The sequence below is a fragment of the Taeniopygia guttata genome, chromosome 4, assembly GCF_048771995.1.
Source record: "Taeniopygia guttata chromosome 4, bTaeGut7.mat, whole genome shotgun sequence".
Taxonomy (NCBI): Eukaryota; Metazoa; Chordata; class Aves; order Passeriformes; family Estrildidae; genus Taeniopygia; species Taeniopygia guttata.
Window position 1 is genome coordinate 3,810,566 of NC_133028.1, and position 19,566 is coordinate 3,830,131.

At 37.6% G+C, this 19,566-nt stretch overlaps 1 protein-coding gene across 3 annotated transcripts in view; it reads left to right on the forward strand.

Annotated features, from left to right (window-relative positions):
- CTNNA2 (catenin alpha 2) overlaps nt 1-19,566 on the forward strand; it is a 471,460-nt gene that overhangs the window by 138,153 nt on the left and 313,741 nt on the right. For all 3 annotated transcript variants that reach the window (XM_030270317.4, XM_072927892.1, XM_002188730.7), the window contains exon 7: nt 965-1,168. In XM_030270317.4, the coding sequence (XP_030126177.1) occupies nt 965-1,168 (204 nt within the window). The remainder of the gene's footprint in view (nt 1-964; nt 1,169-19,566) is intronic.

Sequence of the window (19,566 nt, forward strand, 5' to 3'; positions counted from 1 at the left end):
GGATCCAGGGACAGCCACAGCTTCTCTGGGCAACAAGGTTATGAAATATTTTTATAAATATATGTATATATACACATTTATATATTTGCATTTATATAAATATGTATATATGTATATATACATATATTTTAATGTCTATATTTCTCTAATATTTACTTTTTCAGGAATTTGATAGATAATTTGCTCCAAGAAATTTTGGTAATCCTTGTGGTCCCTTCCAACCTGCTATTTTGTGATAAATTATTTCTAGGAAAGACTAAAAACTCTTCCACTAGCACAGGTTGCTTCAAGCGCTGTCCAGCCTGGCCTTGGTCATTTCCAGGGATCCAGGGGCAGCCACAGCTTCTCTGAGCACCAAGGTTATGGATATATATATATTTTTTTTTTTAATATATATATATATATATACATATGTATATGCTGCTATTGGACATGAAATGAGTACACAGAAGCTTGGTGAGTTCAAGAGAGAAAAAGAGCTAATTTTGCAATAGAGCTGGCTTCGCAATATATATAATTTTTAAAGTGACAGTGGTTTGGAGGATGAAATTGCCACCTCTCCAACCACACTGGTCAAACCAACAGTCCATCAATTCTCTCTTCCACAAAGAAGAATGCAAAACAATCACTTTTACATGAGCAGTGCGTGAGAACTCCAGTAGAAATATGTAAACATTATCACGAGGCTAAAGAAGTTTTCTGAGAACTTTGAAACTTTCAAAAGAACTATAAAAGAAAACTTAATGCTTTTAAACATCTGGACAACATATATATTTCTCTAATATTTACTTTTTCAGGAATGTGGTAGATAATTCCGCCAAGAAAGTTCTGATAACCCTTGCGATCCCTTCCAACCTGGGATTCCATGATAAATTATTGATAGGAAAGACTGAAAAAACCTCTCCAAAGGCATTGAAAATGCCAAAGACCCGCGTCCGCTCACCATTTTCCTGTTTCCTTGCAGAACAAGATCATCCTGGACCCGATGACGTTCAGCGAGGCGCGGTTCCGGCCGTCCCTGGAGGAGCGTCTGGAGAGCATCATCAGCGGGGCGGCGCTGATGGCCGACTCCTCGTGCACGCGCGACGACCGCCGCGAGCGCATCGTGGCCGAGTGCAACGCCGTGCGCCAGGCCCTGCAGGACCTCCTCTCCGAGTACATGAACAACGTAAGTCACAAAGGGGGCCTCCAACCCCCGAGGCTGCAGCTGCTTCAATGTATCTCAGAAGTCCTAAGGTGGTTTTGTAGGGGTGGTGCTGTTGGAGTTGTTGAACTTTTAACGCGTTGCGAATGTTGGGTGCGCTTGGTAACTCACTTGACAAGTGTTGTATTGCCAAGGAACTCCGTGCTCCTCGTGAATTTGGCATAAAAGTTTCTTCTTATATAAGAACTAGCAGTTCCTTTGTAAGTAGAATACTTTTTAAAATGAAAACAATGGTGAGTAATCTCAATTACTGGAGCAGTAGGTTATCTGGTTAAAATTCTTGTTTAGTAACTCTACTTGTTAATTCTTGTTAATTAATCAATTGTTGATTAACTCTACTTGTTAATAATGCATTCTTTCTTTGCCTTGTCAGGAGGCAAAGAAAGAACACTTTATTAACAAGTAGAGTTCCTCTTTTATAACCGGGATCGCTTGGAAATAGCCCAATAATTGTTTTCTTATTGAAGATGAATATGGGTAATTTTCAGCATTCTTGCCCCTGGGGGATGGTCATTGTGTTTGATTTTTAGGATCTTACCTATAGATATTCACAAAAGGTTGACTTATTTTGGTGTGTGAGTTAAACCACTGAAGGTTTCACTTTCTGGTGGAGCTATGAAATACTCAGTTGCCATGAAAGTAGTGAGATCAGCATTAGTGGTATTCACACAATTTAAAAACAACTCTCTGGGTAGGATTTCCAGAGGTGTTCACACAGTGTGGTGTGAACTGGCAGTGCATAACCTTTGTTCTGCACAAACAGAACTTGTCCCAGAAAATTCTCTCCACCCAATATTGTGTATTAAAACTCAGATATTCTATTGCCATGTCCTTTTGAGGATTTGGGAAAAAGACCAAAGCAACATCAACAACCTGTTTTAAAATTAAAATGTTTGCCAAGAGGTGTCAAACTGAGCATCCTCTACTTTGCTGTTTCTTTGGTTGCTCCCAGATTATCAGATGACATATTTTGATCCCATTGTGCTGGAATCATCAAAATAATGCTGCAGAGGGTGTTTGAGGATAGACCTTTAACGTTTTTATTTTCATTGGTACTGTTACAGTTGTTAGAGTGATGAAATTCCGTATCAGTAGTGCAAACTTCAGTCCTTTAGTCACTTCATTTTACAGTTCAGGATTAAATGTTGCTTTTCAAAGATATTGTTCCATGTAATAGAGTCACCTCAAGGAATAGCTGTTTGGTTGAATTGCAAAGCATTATTTGCCTCTTAGTTTTTTGAGATTATGGTTGACAGGTTCTTGTGAAAGCTTGAATGAATGTGAAGTTTTGCTGCTGTGTTATGGGTTAGAAGTTATAAAAGAGAACATTAAATACCAGGTGATGAGGCTGTGGTGGAAAAGAACTTGCTGGGTTTCTTCCTAGAAAATCTTGCTTTGTAGAAGAAATACTGGTGTAATTCTTAAAGGTCTTTTGAAAAAACTTTGAGAATTGATGAATGGTGGCTTCTCATTTTATTGTGGTGCCTCTTTTTCAGTACACAGAGTTTTGGTAATGATGCAATTTGCCCCTGGACCAGAAACATTATTATTTTATTTCTGACTGCATTTACAGAGGGAGGAAAGTTTTAAATTCCTGCAGGCATTTATGACCACTCTGAAGGTTGCTAATACAGTTTCATCATTTTTACTTAAACACATAATGGTGTGAGCAGTTGCTTTTATGGTTTCCACAATATGTTTTTTCAAACAGTCTTTATTTCCTCCCCTTTTTTGTGTCCTTCTTAGTCTGAATTATACCTCTGTAATTTTTTTTTTTCTGCTTTATACTGAAATGTAGTCAACTTAAGTAAGATTTTTTTTACACCTATTGAGTAAACATTATAAAAACTGAATATATACTTAATTTACATAAAATGCAGTACTTCTGATTTTAACAGATCTGGTGTGGTAGAATTTGACAATGATAATTTCCAAACTAATGTTAGCAGTTAGAATGGATGGGATAAAGAGTATATATTACTATGCCTAAATTTATGGGTTTTGTACATAGGGACAGGTAAAGTAGGGGGTATCAATTCAGTTCTTTAAGGGTGGATGGCATTTTAAGATACCAGGTTAAAAAATTCCAATGTTTCTTTGAGCATTGACTCCTCAATCTGCCCTTTTGAGGAGATGAATCCTCTATGGGTCAGCTTGTAGCTGCCAGCCAACTTCCATGTCATGCATGCTCTAGGAAAGGACAATCTGCCAGACTCCTTCCTTCATTAAATAATTTGAGCCTCCGTTGCTTAAGCTCCAGTTATAATTGTCAGAGACCAGATCAATACTGGAGATCAGATCAATACAGCCAACAGAGCCTGAAGAGCCATTGAGATGACAACTGTTATAATCTAACATGGGCAGGGGGTAAGTTAAGTATCTCTAGACTTCTCCAATAAATTAATTAAATCCCCATAGCCAGGACAGAAGATCAGATCCTGAGCTTGTAGGCAGCTCCTGTTATTTAAGGGTTGAATTTCATCTGTTCTGCCCTGGCAGAATTTGTCGCTGTTGGGGCAGGATGGGAATGAAAATTACTCCATTGTCAGAAGGCAAAGAAATAACACTTTATTAACAACTGGCGTTCCTCTTTTATAACCAGGATCGCTAAAGTGAAATATGATTGGTCTCAGAGTGAAAACATCTCACACCATTGGTGCACTATGAATAGCACATAGGGTTAGAACATATCTATAAACAATATGAACAGAAAGAGAGACAATAAATGGTTTACATTCCTCTCAGACTTTTTCCCAGGATTAGCCTGGTAGAAATCTCTCTCCTTTTCTCTCTGAACTGAGAATATCCACAAGAATTTGCTTTCGTGCTAAACCTATTTCCTTGAAACCTGAGGATTGATTTTCTTGGGGTTTTTTTCCAAGATTTCAATTGGAAAGTGTTTTAAAGCTTTCATGAGTTTCAAAAGGGTAAAAGTGATTGGCACACACCAAACATGACACAGTCCTAAGTCTGATCAAGGTTGATTTTGCAAAGATGCACATCTTTAATGTTTTCTGCCTGTGTGGCTTTAAACCACTGCAATCCTGCTCTTGCTTTAGAGATTGTGAAATTAATCAGTCATTCATGTTTTGAGGTTTCTTCTGTTTGATAATAGCTGCAAAATGATGATATTTTTTGTATGAGTGTTGATCAAATAAGCATACAGCAAAGTAAATACTTTGTAAATATTTAAAGGATGCAGATTATGAAGGGCACGGTGTTGGCAATGAGCTGTTCAGTCAGTGTTAGTTCAGTCCTTTTCCAGCTTAAAATAGTTCCTATTCATTCATCTAGTTCTGTGATTTGGGTTCAGAGGGGTTCTTCTTACAAAACTTCAAGAGCTGAAGGAAAGGGCTATGAGTTGAAGAAAAAGTAGATACTTTCCAAATTTTGGCATCCAAAATAAAATCTGAAAAAAAACCCCAAAAACTTGGTAGAAAGAAAGAGAGGGGAGATTTCAACTTAGGTAAGTAAAAATGGTGCAGCTGTAATATTCTGCAGTTGTATAATTCGTCAGTTGTATTATTTATTGTTATGAAACATGTATTTTGGTTTCTGCTTCCTTCTCCTCAGATAAATGTTGATTTACTCGATTACCTACCTGTCAAATAATGTTTTTAATTAGTCCATAGGCTCTTTCCTAGTTTTATGAACAATTATATATTTGTGTAGTTACTGCATTGACCAGAGTCTCACAGTACCTAAACCCTCTGCAAGGGAGATCCCTGGGAGTTCTGTATAAGAACTTCTATGGAGATGAGATGTATAATGTTTCATTATTCTTTGTATATCCAGAAATATGCATATTCTTCATTTGATTTATCAGTAACTTTGACAAAATCTTTTCCCAGGTTGGTATCTATTATTTCTCTCATGAACTCATCTGAACTTTAGAATCTGTTACTTTTGGGAAGGAAAGGCAAGAGAGTTCTCAGTTTGCTGTGTCATATGACTTTTTTTTTTTTTGCCAGGGTCTCAGAGAAAATTGATAGGTATTTTTTTAGCTTCTTATGTATATGTGATAAATCCCATAATTTCTTTCAAAATAAAATTACATTTCTAGACTTCTGTCCTACAGAGAAAACCTAAATGCAGCTCCACAGAAGCTCCTAATGCAATTGTTTTCCATTTATCTAAATGAAAGCCTTATTTAATGGATGGTTAGCTCTGATTGGGGTCCAGTTTCCTGCTGGTTTTCTCTCCTGGATCCTTCATGATTTATATTGCAGGCTGTCAGGGAGCAACAATACCAGGAACCTGGGAGTTGCAGCTCTTAAACTCCTGACTCAGAAATGCTCTGCCAAACTCAGCCCAGTGCTGGGCACCCTTTCTAGCAAGACTCTGGGTGCTGCTGGGTTGATGTCTCATTAACATAAGAAAGGGAGGAAATTATATCTTTAGAAAAATATGCTTAAAAAAGGATGCTTTGAATTCCCTCTGACATCATCAGATTCAGTGCCAGAGACAGACTGAATGTTGTGTTGCTGGGGTGTATCAATGATAAATTTGGAAAGCAGTTGACAAGTGAGTAAGCCATGAGTGTTAAAGACCTCTGTAATCACTCCAGTACTGGCTTGGCATTAATTCAAATCTGCATTTAAAAAGGCATTTCCCAGCTGCTTCAGATATGATTTTCTCCTCTAAAGCCTTTGGGTTCCTTATTAAGCCAACTTGCATTCTCTTGCCTTGCTTTACCTTTTATCCAGTGTCACTGCTCCCAGTCTCTGCTGACATTCCAGAGGAGTTTTTTTTTTTTTTAATTGATTTTTGGGACAGATAAGATTTCTGTGTCTGAGTGGTATGATCAGTCTTTAATGTAGTCTTGTATTACTACTGATGATTTAATGTTTAGATGTGAGAATCACATCTGAGCACTGGAACAGGTTTCCCAGAGAGGTTGTAGAATATCCCTCACTGGAAATATTCCAGAACCATCTGGATGCAATCCTGTGCAATGTGCTCTAGGAAGACCCTACTTGACCATGGGGGTAATGTTTGCTCTTCTAAATCTTACTCTATAAAGTTACTACCTGTCCTTAATACCTGCTCACTCCTGAGTTGCTATAGGTTCTAATTCATGTTCCCTATAGAGAAGAAAATGTCATTTATTGAACCAACAAAATAGCAGAAAAACAAATGAGAAAGCACAAGCCTGCAGGCAGCTTCTCTTCACAAATATATCAGTAAAAAACTGGAATTGCTCAAAGGAACAACAGAGTGCTGCATTACATGAAGATGAAATGTCCTTAGCAGACAGCTGGTTATTGTGCTTGATTGGAGAATGAAAATCACGATAGCAACTGAAAAAATCTATAAACTCTCAAGATACTGCCAGCTGTCACATTTAACAGCTTCATCTGAATTCATATTTAAGATCGGCAATAATTGGTGTGTACATTTCAGCTCTGGAGCTGACTTGCATGAGGTTAATCTGGGTGACAGTGAGCAGTAAATTACAGTTATGAGACAGAGGAATGTCCAGAGCTGTCCTGAGATGAGGAATCAGGGATGAGTGACAACATTGACTTCTGGAGCAGCAGCATCGACTGACTCACGCGTGACTGGCACAGCAGGGCAGTATTTCCATCAGTACCATTGTCAAATTCCTGTGTGGTCAAATAATTTTTACAGGACAGAAGTGTGTTTAAAGATTTCCACTGTATTTCAAGCTGGAGATGAGCTATTTTACTATTCACTTGGCTCTTTTAGAGCAGTTTTGGCTTTGAGTACTTGAAAGAAACAAGTAGAAACAAAGGAGTTATAGTTGGAGGAATAGGATAGGTTTCCAAATGTTCTATGCATTGCTTCTCAGACAGTTCAAGATTTTTGCACTTATGGATCGCTCCTGAGTGCCTTGACTGCTCACAATTGTACATAAATCACTGTCTAAGTATGCAACCTGCACTGTGACTTGAGACACCTTTTCAGGAACCTTCTGTCTTTTCTATTTTGATAATGTCGGGCCCTCATCATAAGGCACGTCCATTATTTTCCAGCAGATTTATAGAAATGCAGCATCATTTACAATTGGACAGGCTAGTTTTATTTATTTATTCATTCATGAATTTCCTGGTTTTGTAATTCCATATTTAGAGTTTGCTGTGTTTTTCCTATCAGATTCAGATAACCACACTGGTGTTTAAAATCAAAAATAAATAAAAAGGCACTGACAAAATGAAACTTCGTGGCTTGGATATAACAACTATCCTAAAAAATTGTCCTGATTTCAGGTTCTGGTGATTACAGATTTACACGTCCCTGTTGGGATGAATAGATTTTTAAATTTACTAAAGTAATTTATTCTTTACAACTACCTGTTACAATCTACTCTAAAAGGGGAGGGTATCCCAGGTTCTTGTTAATAAATCCCTTGGGGATTAGAGTGAAATGACTCTGAATGAGTGTTTTTTGTAAACATACTTATGTAGGGTTTATTATAGAATAATTTGGTTACAAAGGAAAACAGATATGCAGGCATTTTGCTTGTTAACTTTAGTAATATGACAATATAAAAGCACAAAAATCACCTAAGAAAATGCATGAGAAAGAGAAGGAAAGGATAAGAATAAAACTATCTTACCACCCAAAGGGTTCACAACGAGACTTGGTCAGTGCAATTTTGATGGTAGTTAGTCAAAAATAATGGTCACAGACCAAACCCATCAGATGGTGGAGGAAACCTCCAAAACGTCACATCTGTTGGGTTTCTATTCACTCAGGTTCATGTAGAAACACTCAGGTACCTCCCCTGGGGCGGGGAACTTCAGCTGGGTGATGTCCTGTGGATCAGGGACACCTGGATGATGGAATGCTCTGGATGAGGAGCACCTGGATGATGGAATGCTGTGGATCAAGCTCACTGTAACATCAAGGGTCACTTCAGGAGTCTTTGATGCCTTCTAATTCCATACAGCTGCCCATCACATGAGTGCAGCTGGGCCCATCATGGCCCATTTTGGCTCCTCAGCAGAGTGAGCACCTTCAGGCCACGTGTGAATGTCCCAGGACCTCCTGGGCAGGGGAGTTACCACAGCTGAGTTCTCTGATAAGGACAAGGAGACAGTTCCTGCCTCACAGGGCTCCCCTCTTTCCTTATCTCATCCATCACCAGCTGTCTTACTGATTCTCTGACTCTGTGATTCTAATATTTGTGGGAGGAAATGGTGGTTTTGAACCACAGTGCTGGATTTTCCTTGGTGGTATCAACCAGAGAATGTTTTGACTCCCTTTTGTCCTTTTTCTTTGAAGGCAGACTATGATATGTCATTATAAAAGTGTTGTATATCATGTTAAAATGTACATAAAGCATAGGAAGTTTATGGAGTCTAAAGCTGAATTGGTGTATTAGGTTGAGTGATGTTTCTAACAAGATACTTCCCTCTAAATTAGCACAGAAATTTTCTAGACTGACAGTAAATCCAAACCTGATTTTCTCAGTTCCTGTAGGGCTTAGTCTGCCTGGGCTTCTCCTACTCAACATTAAAATTGAGGTCATACCCATCTTAATTCATTAAAGTTTTGAGTGCCTTGCCATTGCCACATTAAAAAAAATCTGCATTAATTGTATAATTACAGTGTTTATCCATTAAACTGAAAGCTGGGACAAAACCAACTCATGACAGAATGAATGGCACAACAGTCAAAACGGTGTGGGATATAATTGTGATGATTTTTCATTGTTTTTGACCAACAACCCAAACTGCCTTTCTATAAAATGTATTAATTTCTGGTGTGCCATAGCTGGGTATAAATTATTCAGTAAGTGAACCAAATTTTATCAATAGTCAGGGAACTTGCTTTTCTTGAGAAATGTTTTTGTTTTTCCTCATTGTTTTATTTCATATATGTATGTATGCATACAGAAGGTCTGACTGTACTGTTGGTACCTTTTGAGAGTATTTGATCATTTTAAACTTAGTGTATTCAGCGAAAATAAAAATGTGTTCTTTCTTCAAAAGAACCCCAATCAAAGCACACCAATCCCCCAAAATTGCATTTTCATGCAATGGTTTTCATGTTCAACTCATTTAATTTTGTATAAATTAGTTAGTTGTTTTGTTTTTTTTTTTTTTTCCTAAAGTGTGCTCTTACAGAAGTAATGACTTCTGCACTGGTGATTTTGATACGCTGGAAAGCATTGCCTCAATTTCAGATGCAGTTTGTCTGAAAATGATGTTGTTAAAGCTGTTTGTCCACCTGAAAAAAGTCCTTTATCAATCTTGTCTATATAGTGTGATTCATAACCTCTCTAATTTTATTTCTACAGAAGTTAGCATTTATGGGCTATTTGTTTTCCATGTCTGCAAGTCAATATCAAAATGAGAGAAGTTTATAGTGCATTTTATACTATACCAAAAATATGATTACTAGCTCTGTGTATACCTGCTTTTGGTGTCTAAGTCTTACTTTTAGTATTTACACAATCCAGATTAACATTGTTGGGTGTTGTATTGTTTTGGATGCAAAGAAAAATCCTCCCAATGCATTTATAGAGCTACTGGGAATGACTCAAAAGAAGCATGGGCCTACTGCAATTAGTGAGCTTTCAGAAAACCACATCAAAAATCTGTGTCTCCTTGGAGGCTACAAAACATCTTCTGTTGCACATTAAAAAACCTTCAGTAATTGTATAAATGTAGTGTTTGACTGTTGAAGGGGGTGCAAAATATCTGTATTTTGCATGGGATTTCTCTCTTTGATTTCTTTTCTTTAAAAACTACCTGAATCTTCTCAGCAGTGGGACTGAATTTTTTTACTATAACTGGGCAAATTCTGAATGGCTTTGGTTTGCCTGTTGCACTGAAAACTGAGACAAAAATGACACATGATTAGATCAGCATGTGGGTAGTCAAGGATTCACTTCACCTCAGGAAAGGTCAAAGCTCTTTTCCTGTCACTAATGGCACTGCAATATTTACAGTGCCATTAACAATCCAAACTGCAGAAAATATGTCAGTTCTGTGTAAACCAGCAGTTCATCCTGCACTGGTTTGGATTATTTTTATTTGTTTATACCAGGAATGTTTTTACAAATGAAAGGAAGGCTCTGCAAAGCAATGTTGGAGGATTTTGCTGTAATTTAGGGAATTTTCAGCTGAAATGATGGTGCTGGATATCCAGAAGAGGGCATGCTTGCACATCAGAAATGTTTTGTACCTCACTAAAGATCTGCATGCTGATGTGGTACAGCTGTAATCCAGGAAAATGTAATAGTACACAAAGAAAATATTTGTTAGCAGCTCTGAGCTCTTCAGAAACAAATAGATTCAAAAGGTTGTTTGGAGAAAAAAAAGTATTTTAATAAAATTATTATTAAGTGGATGAGCTGTCAGATAGAAATGAGGTGGTGGGTCCTACTTGCATTCTTTGGTAAATTATTTCAGCTATAGATACATGAACACTTGAGAACACGTGCATTTTATACAGCATCATTTCCAAGTTCTACAGCAGTGAAATGTATGATATGGTGAAGCCAGATATATCAGTGTTTGGTGAGGTCTTATATTTTATCTGGGAAATTATCTTTCAACTTCCACAGTGCAATACAAATGCAAGGGCATCACATCTTGTGACACAGTAACTTGTTGCTTTTTCCAGAGTTGTGCTTGAGCCGGATGTTGGGAGCACATGAAGTTGGGTTTTGTACTTTCACTTGAGGAATGAAAGACAAAAAAGGTCTCTGCAGTAATCAGTTCCCTCAAAACTTGCTTAGTAAGAGAAGGAGGAGTGTTTCTTTTTTTTTTAAGATGACTGAACTGAAGGAATAAGCACTTTTCTTTTTGGCTTGGATTATTTTTTGAATTTGAACTATTGATTCAGTCTTCATAAAATTTGGAAACTTTTTCAGAACCTTTCCTTTTAACAGATACTGCAGCTGTTTACAATATTTTGGTTTACAATATTTTCAGTAGGACAGAATGAAATGGAACATTTTCTGAAATTAATTTGTCTGTAATTTGTCAATTGCTTTATCTCCCTGTCCATATGAAGAGGTTGGAACTCTGTGATTGTTAATATCCCATCCAGCCCAAACTGTTCTGTGATTCTGTACCAAACCTTTAAGCTTATCTGCTTTATAAAGTAAATTGTGTTTAAGTTTAGGGTAACATACTGACCTCACATTTTCACGATACCTATATTATATAGGATTTTCATATCTTTGTCAGATCTTTGCTGCCTTGTCCAGTTCTTGTGTTTATTTAAATAGAACACAGACAGAATGGTGACACAGACAGATGCATCGTAAGTGTAATAATGCATTAGAGTTGCAATGAAATTTTTATATTTCTGTTTACTGAGATCCCTAAAACACAGTTGTGTAGCTCTGAGTGGCCAGTGGCTGAGCTCTTTGGGATGTGCTCTGAAGTACCTGGTGTGTAATAATGTGGTTTCAGTGAGGCTGTCAAATGCATTGCCAGGGATGCCCTCAGATGAATTACATTTTAATTGGGTTTAAGGCTAAGCTGAGCAAGTAGATAAGGTGGAATTAACCAGAGACTATTAATGCCATGAAACCTTTGGTGCTCTTAAGCTGTTGCACTAAACCCTGGGTGAGCTCCTGCTGGGAAGACACAGAATGGGTAATCACAGAATGACATAACCCCATACCTGCAGCCCCTTAGACCCAGGAAAGTGCAGAAAATCACATTACTTGGATTTTATTATAGCATTTAGGAGGGAAAGGAGAGAAAAAGCCCAAAGCTGAGTTTTCCCAAGCTGTGAGACCATTCACCCAGGGAATTTCCTAAGATTATTGAATGGTGTGTGGTTTGTTTCTGACAGAGCAGAACAGAAGCTGCTGTGATGTCAAATGACCAAAGCATTTACTTGTGTATTTCTTTTCTCTATGAAGTACCTTATGATGGTTTTGCTGTGGCATTTTTATTTTTATTGGATAAATTACATTTTTTTCCTGTAACTTCTTTTTGTCCTCCACATGGATGCGATCAGATTATTAGAATTTTTTTTGAAGTTACAAAATTCAAGAGCTTAAACTCATTTGTTATTCCATTCTATTATTTTTAAACACTTTTTTTATTGTTTGAAGCTGAGCAATAGTCTGATGACTAAAGGCCATGCAAGACAAACTTTAATGTGAATAATTTGTTATCTAAGATGGAACAGGGGTCAATGTCATGGCTAGCACACCACTTTAGTCTGTAAGAGTAAACACCAGCCTTTACTTTTCAAAAATTTCCTAGATAAAAAAAAAAAAAAAAAAAAAAAAAAAAAAAAGGAAAACAGGAAAAAAAGAGAAAGGAATTGAGAGAAGGAATTTTTAGTTGTTGATGTCTGTCATAACTCCACTCATTCAATAGAAAATTGTATCTTATTCTTCTGACTGGGTAAGTGAGCATGAAACCTTGTGCTTCATGCAGTATTTTTGATTTCAGTAGGATGAGGATATGGAGCCAAATCCAGTGTATGTCAGGGAATGTTGTTCATCCTTACATGTATTTGTAAGGGATTCACTTGGGAGTATGAGGTGTCTGATTTCAGTATCTCAATACCCTCAGGAAAGGCAGTAAGGTTAACTCATAAGATTTAAAACTTCATTGTATATGTTGTGAGAGTTTTGGATTTGATGGGGTTTGGTTTCTCCTGGTCTGTTCTGCCTGGAGAGCTGTCACATAATCCTTCCAAATGCTCAATTATTAACATTTTGTCAAGGTGAATTCTAATTGAAATGAAATCAGATTAAAAAAACCCAAAAAACCCAAACAATTTAGTATCAGGATTTAATTACTGAAATACAGGATGAAGCAGAAATACAAAGGCTTTATAAAAAAAAATAATTTTATTTTATTTTCTGTTCTTTCACTGTAACTAAAACAAGAAGTGAGAGAATCAATTGAAGGTGTGCCTGATTTGGAGTGTTTAAGGCCAGACTTCCCAAGCAGATTTACATCAGTTTGTGTACAAAACAATAAAACTTGAAGGCTCATTAGGTTGGAATGACCCAACTGTGTTTTATGTGAAGGGGTCATTTCTTTACTAATGAGCCTCTAAGCCAGATGGCCAAGCCCACAGTAGTCTAACTGCATTAGGCTGATTTAGATTTTTAGGTAAATAGCTTTGCTTTTCTGGTCTTTTTCTTTGTGTCTTACAGACAGGAGCTAGAGGGACAGCTTCTTCTAGACTCTGTACACCCTGGTTTTCCTTAGAAGATAAATGGCTGAGGTGACTCAACTTCTTAGGGTTTCATGTCAATTTCTAATATTTTTGTCTGCTTTGTAGTGTATCTGTTGGATATTATGCTCCCTAGAAGCTCTTGTGGCTAGGAAGTTAATGTGACAGTCTTTGCCTATTATTGGACTTTATTTCAGTAGATAATTAAACTCATCGCCTCATCTATGAGCATGTATAAAAATACACCTGAAATGCAAAACTATAATGATTTTGCACAGGTGATAGTGCAAGAAGGATATACTCCATTTCTGGAAGTGTCCAAGGCCAGGTTGGATGGGGCCTGGGACAACCTGGGCTAGTGAAAGGTGTCCCTGCCCATGGCAGAGGGTGGAACTGGATGGGCTTTAAGGTCCTTTCCATCCCCAACCATTTTGTGATTTTATTATTTTCTTTCTAATATAGTCTTTCTATGGATTTTTTGCTTGTGTTTATGAATTTAGGATGCTTCAGGTGCTTAGGGCGAGGAGTGGTTGCTCATTTAAGGCTGGATTCATATCACTCAGGCATGTAAGTGAGGATCCAGGCCCTTGTGGATTGCTACCCTGAAAATATACTGAATTTTAAGGCCCTGGATTATTTTCTTGGAGTGATTTTCTCTTACCATTACTAGATCATACACAAAGGAAGCTTGGAAATGACATAAAAATCTGTGCAGATAACAAACCAAAAGAGAAGAGAATTTAAAGGAGGGCAGCTTGTGAAGGGTAACATCATCAAGATGGTTTTGAAAAATGTTTCAAACATTGCCATTGAATAGCCACGGTCCTTTCAGCAGTCCCACATTTCAGAGAGGTTTGGATGTAGCAGATTGTCTGTTACTGTGAATTAAATAACTTCATATGGTGATTTGCTCATATCTTCTGGGAGTTTGTCTCAATGATGTTAGATAATTGTGTACAGGTTCTTAGCTCTGAGAATTGGTCTTATCTTCAAAGAAGGTGGTTATATTTGGGGGAATAAGAACATAAAAGGGCTCAGAATAAAGCTTTATCAGGCCTAGTATCTTATCTCTGGTAATAGTCACGAGGGATGACTCAAGAAGAATAAAAGAACCTGGCAAACATGCTGTGATTGTGATTCCTCTTTGCAAAATTTATTATCTTAGCCTCCAGCAATTTATGGTTCAGGGAGTTCCTGAACCAAAGGTGATATTTACTGTTTAAAAGTGAATAATCCAGATCCTTACTTAAACAGCCTGTAGAACATTAAGATTTTAAGAGATTTACACAGGCCTCTGGAATAGCTATTTCTGCATCATTTTGACCCAGTTGTCCTTTTATTTTTAACTCTTGTTTTCCTCTCCTGAGTTTTGCAAGATGCTTAGTCTGGGATGAGTTGGGAAGGAGAGAAGTGGAGTCAGTAATTAAAGGAGTGTAGTAAAAACTCCTATAGTTTACTAAAAAGGTAAAACCTTTTTGGACCATGTTTTGGAGACGTGATGCACTTTAACTTGCATTTACTTTTCAGATGCTGAACAAAACCAGAATGTGTTTATGTTCATTTTAAACAACTGAATTTTCTGTTTAAATTTTAAATGTAAAATAATATTAAATGTATCAAGCCTAACACATTGAGACGTGATCACTTTATTTCCACTTGCTACAAGTTTCCTGCTATACTTGCCTCTCACTAGCACCAGTAGCTTCCAAAGCAGTGGGAATTGGGGAAAATCTGCCTCAGACTAGCTGTGAAAATCTGGGGTGGGGATGGTCTAGAATCCTGTACTCTCCCTGTGTGCTTTTTAAATAAACCTAATAAACAAAAAACCCACACCCTGTGCAGCACCTTCAAGGTGGCTGCACTCTGTGGTAGAAATGAAGGTGCTGCCAGTGCACTTTTCTTTGTCACAAGATATTATAAAATTTGCAGTAAAGCTTTACTTCAGGGAAAGAGTTTTCCTCTAAGACAGGTCAGAATGAGTGCCAAAATACAATCCCTCCAGAGAGGAGGAATAAAAACAGTGTCAGATCATGAGCAGAGTAAATGAGCTTTGGATGTGAAAGTGCACAGAAATGTTAACATTGTTGAGATTTGCCCATGCTCATAAATCTCTGCCTGGAGATTAGGACACTGGTCATTTTCTGGTGGGGACACTAATAATGGGGAAAAAGAAGTTGTTTCTCTTTTATCCTGGTTTTTATGTGTGCCCATTTAGCAATATATTGGCTAGAGTGTGTGTATGTCACATTTTCAGCTTCTCTCTCTCTTAACCAAAGGCAAATGAAGTCTCTCCCTGAGTATTATTAAGTGTCAGGAAGAAAGTTATTCAAGTCCATCATTGCTCTTAACATTTATTTGTGACGAGGAAACTTCTACTTTATAATTGAGAATGGGAATCTGGTCTCCAAATCACACCTTAATCTGTAGTCTGGGAAATGTAAGTGGTATTTTATCTCTTTACTTAGTGTTGCCAGACTAACAGAATGACAATAATATAACTGGGTTTTGTCAAAGCATATAATTAAATGGCTATGAAAACTAAAGAGCATTCCATTCATTGAAGAGTGGTTACACTTGTACTGCCATGTAAGCAAAATGGCAATAACAAAACGAGAGAGCGTCACACGCTGTGTACATTTTGATTTGTTAATAACAAATTTAAAATGATGAATATTTCTCCTACGGTAAAATTCTTACCTAATCCCTTGAGAATTCCGTGGCGTCGTAAATGTAATTTGCAGTTCTTTACAATTATGGTTTAAATAGACCAAGTCTAAAGGGAGTCTGCCTATTTGATTTCCAAATTTGCATCACTTAAAATCCAATCAGACCAACTGTTCGGATTTTTATTAGATATGAAATACACGAATGGGTTCAAGGCCATGCTATGTTTAGCAAACACATACCTTGTTGTGCAGTATGGGTTATCTAACTCATTCCTTACTATGCGGTTCGACCTTCAGCCCACCCAGACTGCTCAGTGACTCCTTGAATTGTTACTATAATAAACCCTTCGATTTTCAGTAACTGGTGTTTTACAGCCCAGCAGATTGCATTTGATTTTGTGGATTCGCTGTAACATATTGAGTTTAACGGATTTATGTAGGAATGTAAAACAAAAATAATACAGCAGGCGCTCTGAGCTTTCGAACACAAGGCATTAGGATTGCAGATGGCCGAGTCAGATAATGACATTGAATAATTTAGTGGGGAAGGTAATCTGGTTTTGACAGAATACATTAACATTTACCTGATAGTACAGGTGTCTGTGTACTGAGCTGAGGCACAGCAGGGTGATGGTGTGAGATGCAGCTTTACAGCCACACTGACTCTACTTAACAAAGAAGTATCTTTTCAAAACATACCAAAATAGATTTAGAAGACCCTCAGCATTCCAGTCATTGCAATAAGTTCTCACTGTCTAGTGTAATGTTTTTATTTTGTTGATGAGAGAAAAGGAGCAATACTTCTTTAATGGGCTTTGATTAAAATTGTATGTTCATTACAGGGTGGATCTAAGAAAACAAGGAAGAAGAAAGCACAGCAATTAAGAGATTTCTCTGCTGTTCATGTCTTTGATGTCAGAACATGACCTCTGCCTTTTCTCCAAATTGACAGTGAGACAGACCAATCTTTTTTTCCATGATATTATTAGAATATAGTAGACACGATGTTAATATTGATAGCTTTGGAGAGAAACAAGGGGAGTGATAAGCTGGGACTGGTTGAGCTCTGCTGGCAGGAGCTCTTTGGGTTGGATTTGTCTGTGTGTGCATTCCAGTAATGAGTGGTGCCATGTCCCTGCAGTTCCCTCTCCCTGACAGCAGCACAGAGCACACTCAGAGTCACAGACTAACAGACCATCCAATCCAAATGGTTTGGGATGGAAGGACCTTAAATGCCATCTCATTCCACCTCCTGCCATGGGCAGGGACAACTTCCACTAGCCCAGGTTGCTCCAAGCCCTGAGCAACCCGGCCTTGGACACTTCCAGGGATGGGGCAGCCACAGCTTCTCTGGGCAACCTATGCCAGGGCCTCACCATGCCTACAGGCAAGAATTTATTCCTAATATCTAATCAAAGCTGCACTTTTTCATTTTAAAGCCATTCCCTCTTGTTCTGTCCTTCCAGGCCCATGTCCCAAGTCTCTCTCCAGATCTCTTGGAGCCCCTTTGGGCACTGAAAGGTTCTGGATGGTTCTCCCTGGAGTTTTCTCTTAGTTTATTTTAAGTTTTATCTTAGTTTACTTTCTTCCAGCCTGAGATTGGTTTACCATGGCTGTTTTCTTTGTTAATTTTGTTTGATAGGTTTGGAAGAGAGTAACCAGATCTGGCTCAGTGAAATACATTGCTCTAACATCTGTCTTAATAAAGGTAGTAAGTACATGTACTCCAAGGAGTATTCATGAGCTCATTGGATTATGAGTATGTGACTTAAATTATGTATATCATACTTATTCACTTTAAGGCTGATATTTTTTCAGGCATATCCCGAATAATTTTTGCCTTGGCAGGGAAGAACCTGCCAGTTTGCACATTTTGGAGCTTAAGAAGCAAAACATTTCCACTGTCTGTGTGTAAATGGGAACCTTTTCTTTTCCCAGCTGCAATGCTTGGGCCATGCATCCTCTCTTCCAAGCCTTGACTGTGTCCCTGACCATAATGTTTGATGATCAGCAGAGCTCAGCTATTTCAGATTTCCAGCTTTCAGCACAGGGAGCTTGCTGAAGGAGACATTATGGCTGGATTTCAGATGGAGCCTTGTGAAGGCTGGACCATTTTTAGGACCATTCAAGCACTTGAGTCCCTGGTTGACTGGCAGTATTGAACCCAAAGAAGAATCTAATGAAAGGAAGGGGGAGCTTTCAGCAATACATAGAAGAGGGCTTAAATCAAGTTAAACTTGCTGTTTTCTGCATCTTTGGTCTTGCCTATTATAAAAGGCAATAAGTATAAAACTTTCTGTAAGGAACTAGCGCTGGATAGAGCCAAATGTGGAGAATTTGTGTTGAGCACTTGAAGTTTTTCAATATCTTAGAAAATTGAAAACTAGAGGATGTAAGGAAAGAGACCTTAATGCAGTTAGAACACGAGTTTTATAAAGTAACCCATAAGTTTTATGAATGGCAAAATAGCCTGGCCACAGTATTGATTTTACAATGTTGTTCCTGACTCTCGCCTTGCAGAGCAGTGACATTTCATTACACCCACTGGAGCCATAATAACTGAAGTGCAACACCAGCTGATGGAAATGAAATTAAATCTATCTTCAGTAATAAAGCAGTGATGTCCACCAAGAATAGAATACAAACCTGTTTTCTAGTTTTCTAATGTTCTATTACAATGAGCTATAAATAAAAAGTAGGTATTTGTTGTGGCAATACTTCTTGCATATCAGCTAACAACCAGATAACCTGATCTCTCTTGGATTCACAGCAAGATGTTCTTGAAATAAGTATATCTCCACTGTGAAATTTGTATTCTGCAAAATATTTTACAATATTTCTTAAATAGATTCACATTCGTGGTGGAAGACATAAAAAAGAGTCCCCAAAACACAAAACAACCCTTTGTTGGAAAAATATAAATCTGGACACAGACACAGTTTACCTGAGTTTAACAAGACTTTTAAATACTACACATTTTAGAATTACATTGGATAGGAAATTCATCCTGTTAATTTTAATCACTGAGTGACAGAAACATCACCAATCTGAGAGCTGGAGATATTTCTTGTTTTGTTGAATTGTTTCCTTAAATAAAAATTGCTGTCTTTTCTCAGGTTCCTCATTGCTTTTCTTTAAAAACAATGTCTACCCTTGACCAACAGCCAGATCTTCCAGGTCAACATGGAGAGGAGAGACCCTTTACTTCCTTATTGACCTTTTTTCCGAATACCAGGTGGAAGTATTTAATTTTTCAAATCTGGATATCCAAATCATCTCTTGAGTTGCAAATTTTCCCTTCATTGTTGTACTGATACCAAAGGCTTTTGGGAATTTATTAACTATGGCTCGTTGGATTCATAGCATTTTGCAAAGGATTGTTATAACTGGATTTTTTTAATCCAAAGGGGAAAAGTTCCATCATAGCCTAACGCAGAAGGAATACTTATTTACTCCTGGGTTACTAAAAGATTCAGCTTCATGCCAGATATATGGATGGTTATGTGCCCAGTTCTTTGCTTCATGTTCTCAGCATTTTTTCCCATCTTTCTGTGAGTTGCAACCTGT